Source organism: Limulus polyphemus, unplaced genomic scaffold, assembly GCF_000517525.1.
Source record: "Limulus polyphemus unplaced genomic scaffold, Limulus_polyphemus-2.1.2 Scaffold435, whole genome shotgun sequence".
Classification (NCBI taxonomy): domain Eukaryota; kingdom Metazoa; phylum Arthropoda; class Merostomata; order Xiphosura; family Limulidae; genus Limulus; species Limulus polyphemus.
The window spans coordinates 38,978-51,079 of NW_013666045.1; the positions used below are offsets into that span (position 1 = coordinate 38,978).

The 12,102-nt window shown below is 35.0% G+C and overlaps 1 protein-coding gene across 5 annotated transcripts in view; it reads left to right on the forward strand.

Moving 5' to 3' along the window:
• The window catches only part of LOC106458255 (cell growth-regulating nucleolar protein-like), a 35,906-nt gene extending 25,543 nt beyond the window's left edge, over nt 1-10,363 (forward strand). For all 5 annotated transcript variants that reach the window (XM_013917735.2, XM_022384398.1, XM_013917736.2 and 2 more), the window contains 2 exons: nt 5,839-5,954; nt 8,668-10,363. In XM_013917735.2, the coding sequence (XP_013773189.1) occupies nt 5,839-5,954; nt 8,668-8,805 (254 nt within the window). In that variant the 3' untranslated portion in view covers nt 8,806-10,363. The remainder of the gene's footprint in view (nt 1-5,838; nt 5,955-8,667) is intronic.
• Nucleotides 10,364-12,102: the final 1,739 nt, after the last annotated feature.

Sequence of the window (12,102 nt, forward strand, 5' to 3'; positions counted from 1 at the left end):
ATATGAACTTTCAAAATATTCTGATGCATAAAAGATTTTTAATCTTAAAATGAACATTACTTTGCATGATAGATAGGCAAAATGCAAAAAGAAAATAGACATGAGAAAAATATTGCTTTACAAACCATAAGACTTAATAAAATAATTTGATATTTTGCATATGAAAGCATTATAATGTTTGCTGATAATCTGCCAGATTTCATTAACATTGGTTTACTAATTGAAAAGTTATAGCATGAAAACTATTACAAGCACAAAATAGTTACAAGATCGGTCCCAGAGACCGAGCCCATGCTGAAAGAGTTAACGTACAAATGGTTGCTTTGTTTTGCCCCCCCCCAATATCACAGCAGTATGTCTGCAGATTTACAACATTAGAATCTGGGTTTCGATACCCATGGTGGGAAGAGAACAGATGGCCCATTGTGTACCTAAATGCTTAATTAGAGACAAACAAATGCTTTGTTTAATCCTCTCATTATGGCAGGTCTAAGTGCGTGTCATAACTTTTTAGAGATTTACATTAAAAATATAATTAAATTACTTTGTCATCATTATTATATTTGAATAAACTTGGCATTAAAACGTAGTTAATAAATCAAGTTTTAATATTGTACAAGTTTTACGTTCCTAAATTTATGAGGAAATATTAAAAACATTCTCAATCTCCCCTAGTGTGAGACTTGACATTTGCTCAATAGGTCTCCCCTCTTCTCTAATTTATTTATCACCCCTCTGAGAAGTATAGAATGTAATGTAAATTACTCATTATAATATAGATATTGCTCAAGCCAAGCATAATTTTTATAGCCTTCAATTTTATTTGCTTACAGAGCCATGAACTAGAAAATCAGATCCACTTGCCATGCCCATCTGTTACATTCTCTCTTTCAAAAATTGCCAATAGTTTTCTCTGATATTTTATACTATATTGTTTATTACCAGTAGAAAGCCAATATTTTAATCTATCAAATAATTATTATGTTGTTTTCTATTTCACCTCCAATTTGAATTTTTTTCTCACATCAACAAGCTTAGCTGAATTTTTAAAGTCTCTTATCACCTTGTTAGAAAGCCAGAAAAATGATAACAGTTATATTCTGTGTTATTAGTTCATTGTTTAATTCAAAATTGTTTAGTGTAGTAGTACCATTGGTATAAAAAAGTAGACTAAAGTTTCATCAGTAGTTGATAGCAAAAAGCAAAGACCCAGGAAAGTACTATATTTCCAATATACTACCTTACCTCTTCTCACATAATAGCTATTTACATTCAGTGCTGCCCTCTATATGATAATTTTTTTTTCTGTCACAAACCTTGAAACTTCCACTTAATTGTGTCTTCACATATAAATCATTATGTGACAACCCTCCATCAATAGGAGTGTGACACACACTCTTGATGCATGTGACTCCCTCTATTCAGTTCTACCTAATCATCACTTCTCGTTAGGCAGTGGTCTTGTAGGGACATTTTATTGTTTGTGAATTTTTTATCTCTTTTTTTTTTTTTTGAGTAGTGCCTTCAAGTTTTAAGGTGTGGAGGTCTTGACTGGGGATTTTTGAGCCATCATTTGCAGGGAGTTTGAATTTTACACGTCTTGTTCCTCTTTTTCCCAACATTGTCCGGGATCCTCTTGTCCCTGTAGTGCTTCTTCAGGATTTTGACAGCCTTTTTCAAGGGCTGTACCTCTCCTGTTGAATCTGCTAGGCCTACCCCAGCCTTATTGGGTTTTCTAAGGTTTGTTACATTTTTCTCTATCCCTAATTTCCTATGGTCCACTCCCTGAAAAGTTACATGCTGGCCATTATCCAATTACCGTGTCTTCTCTCAAACTTAGAGTGCATGCTGTACGTTTTGTTTCTCAATTGAGGGCTGGTGCAAACATGCTTTTTTGTCCACCATGGGCTTCTGATCATTATACATTGGCTTACTTTTAGGCCTTGGATCCCTTTCTTGACTTCCAACAGTTAGTCATTTTTTGCCTTGTGGGGCAGATCATGTGAATCCTGTACGTTTATCTCAAGCCCAATTTTCCTGACTTCATCTTCACCTTAGATCTACTTTACATATACTTTGGGATCTGTAGATGGCTGGTTTTCTCCATATGGTCTTTTTTTGGAGATATTCTTTTATCTGTGGAGTCACATACAGAATACATGTGGCAACACTCAACCCTTTCTTCTTTGGTTGCTTATTTATCTCAGCCTGCTCCCTACATTACTCTATACCTGTTTCTCGTCCTTCACCCTCCCATCATTTGCCTGTTCCTTACTCTAAGGATCCATCATTTGACTTGCACTCGTTCTCTTTGCTGCCAACAGTTTCAGTAATTATCTGGTGGTGTTCGGCCCAATAGGGGCACGTGCCTGAATTTGTACACCTATGGCGGAAATTCACTCCCGACCTATGGGTGATCCGAGAATTGTTAGATGGACTTTCTCCACGATTCCTTTCACCACTTTGTTTCCAGTTTCAGTGTCGCTTTCATTACCTTGGAATCTCATTACCAGTAGCATCTTTCTGAAGATGTATGGATTCTTCTCTCACAGTGTGCTATAGCACCTGTCAGGTTTCTTTCTGGTTTTACTCCAGGCTTTTTGTCATCCCCAAGAAGACTGGGAACTGGCATCCTGTGATCGATCTGTTCAACCTTAACCAATTTCTGTATCTTTCCCACTTTACCATGGAATCATTTCTCACTCTTTAGTGGGTTTTTCTTCAGGTTTGTGGATGACTAACTAGACATCTTAGATTCCCATTTGCCCAGCTGCTATTCTTGGTTTATCTGCAACAGAGTTGTGTTTTAGTTTTGGGCCTTATCCTTCAGGCTTGCCTCAGCACTATGTGCATTTTGTTAGGTGGTCAAAACCTTCCCCCAACTTTTGCATGCTTGGGGGTTGTGCATCCATCACTACATGGATGATTGGTTCCTGTGAGCTCCTTCCAAACTAAAGTTTTCTCAACACCATAGTCTGTTCTTGATGAAAGTAGCTTGTGTGGGTTGGATTATCACAATGGAGAAGTCGTTCCTTATTCCATCCCAATATACTTTCTACTTGGGTGTAATTTTCAATACTTCATGTCTGCATTCAATGGAGCTTTCAGTTTTCCATGCCTTTTTCATCTCTTCCTCTTTGCACTCAAGGTTCTATCACTTTTGAGCACTTGGGCTTTCATGGCAGCCTGTATCCCCCTTATGTTTTTCATACACATATGCCTTCTCTGCAGTAGATGTTCCACGATCAATGGATTTCCCAATTACCCTTCCTCCTTCCATTTTAGACAATCTCCATTGGTGGTTACAAAAGGACAACACTATGATGGGCATACCACTTCTTCCCCTTCATACAGATTTGCATCAGTTTACTGATACTTCTATCTGGGGTTGGGGTGCATGTGTCAATCAGCAGGATGCTTTCAGACTGTGGTCTCAGCTTGAATAAGCCTACCATATCAACACCTTGGAGCCTCTTGTGGTACAGCATGCTTTGGATCATTTTCTTCCTACTGTCTTCCTCATCTGGATGCTTTTGCTACTTATCTCAACACTAAGTTACCTCTTTTTTTGGTATATGGTTCCTCATGCCACAGGCCCTGGCAGTAGATGCTCTCAGTCAGGATTAGACCAGCCTGGTCCAACATCTTCCATTTTTACAGGTACTATATTGTGTTTTCCTCTCTTACAGTCTCCCTTTTATTGCAATCCTTCCAAATATGTCAACCGTGTCATCAGGTGGCTTTTCCTGATTGGAATGTCAATATTGTTCTTCACTGTATCACACTCCCTCCATTTGGCCCTTTGTCCTGTTTCCTGTATCATCTATTCCTCAAGACTTATTTCCCACTCCTTTTAACCTGTGGACATCGTTAGTCTGATATCTTTGTCATCAATGTTTCACATACTCTGTTTCATTCCCTATATGCTCTCCATTATCTGGATCGATTTTTCCTGCCCTAACATTCAGCAGCTCATGAGGGGCATTCTTCATTCATGCCAATTTCTGTTCCCTGCAATTGTGCAGACAACATAATCACAAAGAGCATGGACAGAACATAGAATTCTATCCATATCAGACTGAGAATAAAGAGGGGAAATGAATGTATAAAGTGTCATCCACATGCCCAACAGAGGTGAGATGTCAGGGAATAGGAAGGTTGTGAAGACACCTGGAACAAATTACAGGAATAAGAAGGTAGGGAGGAATATGCCAGTCTAATAAACCATTAGAGTAGAAGGAGAAAGGTCAAGAAAGGTGGTTTGGTTTGAATTTTGTGCAAAGTCACACAAGGGCTATCTGCAATAGCCTTCCCTAATCTAGCAGTGAAAGACTAGAGGGAAGGCAGCTAGTCATCACAACCCACCACCAACTCCTGGGCTACTCTTTTAACAACAAATAGTGGGATTGACCATCACATTATAATGCCCCCATGGCTGAAAGGGTGAGTGGGTTTGGTGGGACAGAATTCAAACCTGTGACACTCAGATTGTGAGTCGAGTTCCTTAACCACCTGACTATGTCAGGCCCAAAAAAGGAGAAAAGGTTCCAGGGAATGAAAAGGTGGGATGGGGAACCATGAAAGGAAGTTCTTTTACTGATATCCCATTTTCAAATGCATTTTTGAAACATCATTGGTCAACCTTCATTAAGAATATTTTTCATATTCTTACAATGATTTGGTATGGAGTACACAGACTGCCTGTACCACCAGCAGATGTCCAGAGTAACCACAGTCCACAGGACAATCAGAATTGGGAATTCACTATATTAACCTTTGGGATCCACCACACAGAGGTGGATTGACTGAGTCACTAGGTGGCCAATAATATACCCCAGTATTACTTATGATAGGCCATACAGTGCAGATATTTGGAATGGATAGATAACTAGCATACATGGATAGGCAGTGCTCGCCAATGAGCAGGATCCTAGACCTAAAAGGGACGTGCCACTGTAAGCAAAATTAATATATAGAAAAAGATAATTTACCAAGTTACAGTCAAACTAATGGGTGAAGGATTGTAAAGGGCAAAACCCTGATGAAAAAGAAACAGCCACCTGATGAAGGTAGTTGGATATCATTGACTTCTATTTCAATAAAAGATTTGAACCATTGGCTCAATGAGGCTGCAAATTAGTAGCATGATTGTTACATTTTCTTCAAAATCTTGTATAAGTACGACTTAACACTACACACATAAAATATCGTAACTTGATAGTGTTACTGTATTAGTTAGCAGTCTACAAACTGAACACTGAGTTAGATAAATAATTCTTTACTGTTCAGATACGTTCATGAATTAGTCTTAGTTATGATGATCCTGTTTCAGTCTTAACACTACACACATAAAATATCGTAACTTGATAGTGTTACTGTATTAGTTAGCAGTCTACAAACTGAACACTGAGTTAGATAAATAATTCTTTACTGTTCAGATACGTTCATGAATTAGTCTTAGTTATGATGGTCCTGTTTCAGTCAATTAACATGTTTATTTCATTGCAAGTTAGGTATTGTACTATCAGTTGTTAGTTTATAGTAAAATATCCTCCTCATGTTTTGCATCAGATAGTAGGCTACATGTGGTTAGTGTGTATGGATTGTGAATTTAAAGGATCATGGTTTGTATCTCACTATTGCAAAAACTTCATCTGCACTTTGCAGCTGTGAGCTCACTGTTTGGTCAGACAAGAGTAACCTTAGAATTTGTGGTGGGTGCTCTTGACTAGCTCCCATTCCTTTAATGTTAGTTCAGAATTATGGATGACTGTGTATAGATAGCCCTTGTGTAGCTTTATGAAATAACCATAAATAGATGTTTTTATTATTATTTAGGAATTGATGACAGTCAAAATGCAGGAAAGAAAAAGTTCAAGTGGGAAAAAGTGATCAAAGAAATACTGAAGCAAGCTCCTGATAATGAATTGTCAATTAAGAAATTAAGAAAAAAGGTAAAGAATACATTTAAATAAAACAGTTTTTCAGCTATGATGTAAAAACCTGTCCCATTGACCTAGTGTTGAAAGATGAGGTATTTTGCAATCTTTTATCAATGAACATTTTTCTTTGATACATAATCTATATAATAAAGACTCAAGTTAATCTTAGTTGCATCTTTGGTGTGTGAGAAAAACATTTAATAATTAATATTTTATGTAAACTGTACATTAATGTGTAAAGAAATTTTATCATCTTGGGGATCGAGTCCTGGACCATTGTTTTGAGTCTGGCAACTCGGATAGCAGGGACCAAGCATACCGCTTTCCTTTAATTACAGTAACTATCCAATCAGGAGAAGTACTAGTGTAACCAGTGAACCCAGCATACACACACAGCACTAGTGTAACCACCAAACCCAGCATACACACCAGCATACACACACAGCACTAGTGTAACTTCTAAACCCAGCATACACACAGCACTAGTGTAACCACCAAACCCAGCATACACACACAGTACTAGTGTAACCAGTGAACCCAGCATACACAGCACTAGTGTAACCAGTGAACCCAGCATATACTCAACACTAGTGTAACCACTAAACCCAGCATACACACACAGCACTAGTGTAACTTCTAAACCCAGCATACACACAGCACTAGTGTAACCACCAAACCCAGCATACACAGCACTAGTGTAACCACTAAACCCAGCATACACACACAGCACTAGTGTAACTTCTAAACCCAGCATACACACAGCACTAGTGTAACCACCAAACCCAGCATACACACACAGCACTAGTGTAACCACCAAACCCAGCATACACACACAGCACTAGTGTAACCACTAAACCCAGCATACACACACAGCACTAGTGTAACTTCTAAACCCAGCATACACACAGCACTAGTGTAACCACTAAACCCAGCATACACACACAGCACTAGTGTAACTTCTAAACCCAGCATACACACAGCACTAGTGTAACCAGTGAACCCAGCATACACAGCACTAGTGTAACCAGTGAACCCAGCATATACTCAACACTAGTGTAACCACCAAACCCAGCATACACACAGCACTACTGTAACCAATGAACCCAGCATACACAGCACTAGTGTAACCAATGAACCCAGCATACACAGCACTAATGTAACCAATGAATCCAGTGTATGCACAACTCTAATTTAACAACTGAACCCAGCATACACACAGCACGAGTGTAACCAATGAACCTAGCATACACACAGTACTAGTGTAACCAATGAATCCAGTATGACACACACACATCACTTGTCCAACAGTTGAAATCAGTATCATACACATGGAACTATTCTATCAAGTGAACACAGTAGTATACAAACAGAAGTAGTCAAACAACTGAACTCAGTGTTACACACACAGCACTATTTAAACAAGCGAACCCAATATTATACACATGGAGCTAATCTGACAAGTAAACCTGGTATTATACACACAGAAGTAGTCTAACCATTGAACCCAGTATTATACACATGGAACTAAATCTAGCATACACAAGTGGTTTTATGTGCTGTCCATATAGTAGTGTTTTTGGAAACATCTGCATCATATCTTGTTTTTCTAACAATATCCTTATCTTGGGCAATTTTCACATTTGAATTAGAACTATACTAGTAACCTAATTCATTACCTTTACAGACTCTTGTGCTACTTAAATTACAGTGAGATTATACACATCTCCTGTATTAAAACATTAAACAAATTAGTTTTTCATTCTGTTTTCATGCTCCAAGGCATGTTCAATTCTTTACACAAACTAGTGATTTTGAGAAGAGGTTTTATACCAGTTTTCTAAAAAGTTTGAATACATAAACACCTGGTTTCTATATTTAAAACTGCAGTTTTTTTGTATGTTGTGTCTATAAGAGAAATAGTACAGTTTTAGTTCTCAGACTACAAGTTATATTTGATTATAGAATGTCTTATGTATGCCTTTATACATGACTTTCGTGCTTGTGAAAGCAGAGTATGTTTTTATTGAACCTTGAGTTCTGAGTACTTTCTGACAAAACATATTGTAAACTAAAAAATGCTTTCCTAATTTTGTAAATATGTAACTTGGCACCTTTTTTTCAGTACGAAAATTGAAGCTCTTATGATATTAAAATTAACAAATGGCACTTGTTCCCATAATTAGTTTATTTGGGTCTACATAAAAGTTGTTGTTTGTTTTAGGTAATTACGAATACATTTTTTCTTCTTTCACAAATGATAAAAAAAAGAATGGTAAAGAAGTAGAGATAGGGTTCTTTCTACTAAGTCTTAAAAAGTATGTAATTTAAGGCAGTTGAATTATAAACTCTTCAGACAAATCACCAATGAGTTGGGACTTATATGTTACTTATTATATTTGATGAAGAACTTGTAAAGTTAAGAGTTTCAGTTAGATAGTACATCATTTGTGGAGGAAGAAACACCCCTGAATTTGTAAACATTTACAGCTGTTAAGTTGGAGGAACTGGCCAAAAGCCAGAACCTTTGTTGTGGAATTCCTTGTCATTAGAGGGTACATTTTATTTGGAAAAAGGTTGATGATTTGATAAAAGGTACTTTGCCATTTTTTACTGTGCTGTAGTGTATTATGTGTATATCTGTTTTATTAATAATGTTTTAAAATTAATGTTACAACTTTTCTCTTAAATTGTAATTTTTTTTCAAATTTTTAAATTCTTATTTTAGGTACTTGCAGAATATGAAGCCTGTGGAGGAGAAAACAAACCTCTCTCTGATAATGAAGTCCGTGCAAAATTTGAGAAAAAGATCTCTCATAATCCAAAATTGAAAGTTCACAAAGAGAGAGTCAAATATTTGACATAATAATGATTAGGTTTTCTAGTTTTTTAACACAAATGTTTTCTCGTTGTTCTGTAAAAGAGAAATTTGACATGTACATTTATTGGAAAAATAAATCCCTATTGTCTAAATTTTAAACCTAAAAATTACCAAGTGGCTGACAAAATTAGAAAAAAAATCTATGTTTAAAACTAATAAATAATTTTTATAAAATTTCCGAGAAAAACAGGAAAATAAAGTTTTTTTGACTAAATAAAACTTGGTTGACTTTCGAGGTACTAAATACTTGCATACTTTTCATGAGATTTCTCTATTGCCAATCTTTCCTATTTTATGAAATAATAGAAAAACTTCATTATATATTTATAGCCCAAATATTTTACGAGTTTTTGACAGAAGACTTTTTTTGAAATGACCTTTGTTTATCAATCAAGTAGGGAAAAATTAAGTCTTTGAAATGACTGCTCTGGGTCCAAGTTAACACAGTTTAATGGTTTAATGATTCTGAATGTATGAGATAGGGCTATAGGCATCAAGTTTGGCTCAATGTAACTGTAGTAAATTGATTACATTTTACAAGTATGAAATAAGCTTACAGAGGATTAAACACAGCCTTCTCTGATGGTAATGAACTAATTAGGCTAGCAACTATCTATGCATACAGTTATATAATCTCAGATTTGTCGGACACCTTTTTCCAGGGTGTTTCGCAGAATTTTTGAAATTCTGTAAATAGAAATTTCGACTTATATTATCCAATGAAAGGATTGTACCCAAATACACAATTTTATTTTTTGTAGTTACAGATCGTATAAGTACAGAAATTGGCACCAAGGTAATAATGTTTTTTCTTACAATTCAGCCTAAAATGGTAGTTGAAAATACAAAAATATTATAAAACAGTAAGTTATTGTGAGCATGTGTTTGTATGATCATCAGTTTGTTTTTTTTTATCTTTATTCTTTATATTATACAACTCAAATACTCTATTAGTGCTGAGGTTGATATTTATATTTACAGAACCTTAACATGGACAAATCAAATTAGATGACTTTTTACCTGGTTCTAAAATTCCTTGTATTCCTGTAGAAGTGTGCTTGGATCTTTAGTGGTTCAAAGCATGGTTTTATTAGCGTTTTTTTCTCTGGGTTTGGAGACTCGAAGTTGGTACTGCTGTTATAAGCTGAGAGTAGTTTGGTATCTATTTTATGACTATGTATCTAAAAGCAAACATAACAGTTTAATGTTACTGTGTATAATTAACAACTTTCAGTTTTCTGTAGTTTGAGTTCTCCTTTTTTTTTCAGTAGTTTATTTCAGTTTAATTTTAAGGTAGAAATATATCATCAGGTGATGATACCACGTTAACAGTGGCGGAACATTGTTTTTAAATTATATATTTTTTTTATCCCATTTTACCTGTTTTTGAATTTTAAATCTTGTAAAGTGTGGGATACCTCCAACATTTATATGATACTCATCTGTACTCATACTTAGGAAATTTAGTACAGGCTGTATTTGAAACTCACCATGTATAAATTTCCTATAATCTGAAAAAAGTAAACAAAATATTCTGTTGATCAAAGAAGCTTCTATCATTTCATTGTTTCCTAGATTATATACAGCCATGCACATGTCACAGTTGCATGTTTTGGTACAAAGTGACAACCTGTACAGCAAGAGCAGTCATCACATTGTAGTCCAAAATATCAATATATTTATGTTTATATAGTTGTCGTGCAGTCAAATCAACCAGCAGGACACCTTGTGTGTTATTAACAGGAGTGATAGTTTAGCGATTGTTAAATTTCTGTAGCTCGGACTGTGGTAATCCAAATTATCACATATTTTCAGTGGATGTGTTATATTGGACCCTTACACCACATACTAAATTTGAAGGCAATCCATTAAGAAATACACGAAATACAAAATCTCCAATTTTGATTGAATTTCTACCATACTTTTTTTCTTCTCACCGAAAGTTCGAAAAATTTATTTGATATAAAAACATACTTTTTTTTTTTAATTTGGTACACTGATAGACCTTTACAACCTACAACTAGATGTGAAATTTGGTCTAATTAAAAGCCACACATGTAAAGTTATTTAACAAAAACCGTTCAATTTTGACCAAAATTTTTGCGCACGCATATGCAAAGTGTCACGTGAGCTATCAGTTTGAAATTTTTACTACATCGTCGCCTAAGAGTAAAAGTAGACCGTTTTTAAGTTTTTTGTTATTCTGATTAAAGACGACTGATTTGGAGCAACAAAACTATAGTGTGAAAGCATGTGCAGATACATAAGTATTGGTTAGGCCAAGCAAACTAGATTAGCAGTTTATAGCTCAAGATCTCAAAGAATCATATGGGTGGACGGTTATTATTCATTGCAAACTTTAAGGGACAAATTTGCTAAATTTTATGAAATTATCCTATTTTTGTAATATCAGTGAAATTGTCATTGTTTTCTCAGTTATTATTGGAATATAAGTTGTATTGTCATTCTTACCTGTGATATTATTGTAATATCAGTGCTATTGTAATTTTTCCTCAGTTCTTATTGTAATGTCAGCGCTATTGTCATTCTTTCCACACTCATTGTTGTAATATCAGTGCTATTGTCATTCTTTCCTCAGTTATTATTGTAATATCAGTGCTATTGTCATTCTTTTCTCAGTTCTTATACTAATATCAGTGCTATTCTCATTCATTTATCAGTTCTTATTGTAATATAAGGGCTATTCTCATTTTTTTCTCAGTTATTATTGTAATATCACAGCTATTGTCATTCTTTACTCAGTTATTATTGTAATATCAGAGATATTGTCATTCTTTCCTCTGTTCTTATTGTAATATCAATGCTATTGTCATTCTTTTTCAGTTATTATTGTTATATTAGTGCTATCTTCATTCTTTTCTCAGTTATTATTGTAATATCAATACTATTGTTAATCTTTTCTCAGTTATTATTGTAATATCAGTGCTATTGTCATTTAATTCCTCTGTTATTATTGTAATACCAGTGCTATTGTCGTTCTTTCCTCACTTATTATTCTAATATCAGTGTTAATGTCATTCTTTCCTCATTCATTATTGTAATATCAGTGCTATTGTCATTCTTTCCTCAGTTATTATTGTAATACCAGTGCTATTGTCGTTCTTTCCTCACTTATTATTCTAATATCAGTGTTAGTGTCATTCTTTCCTCACTCATTATTGTAATATCAGTGCTATTGTCATTCTTTCTTCAGTTATTATTGGAATATCAGTACTATTCTCATTCTTTCCTCAGTTCTTATTGTAATATCAGTGCTATTGT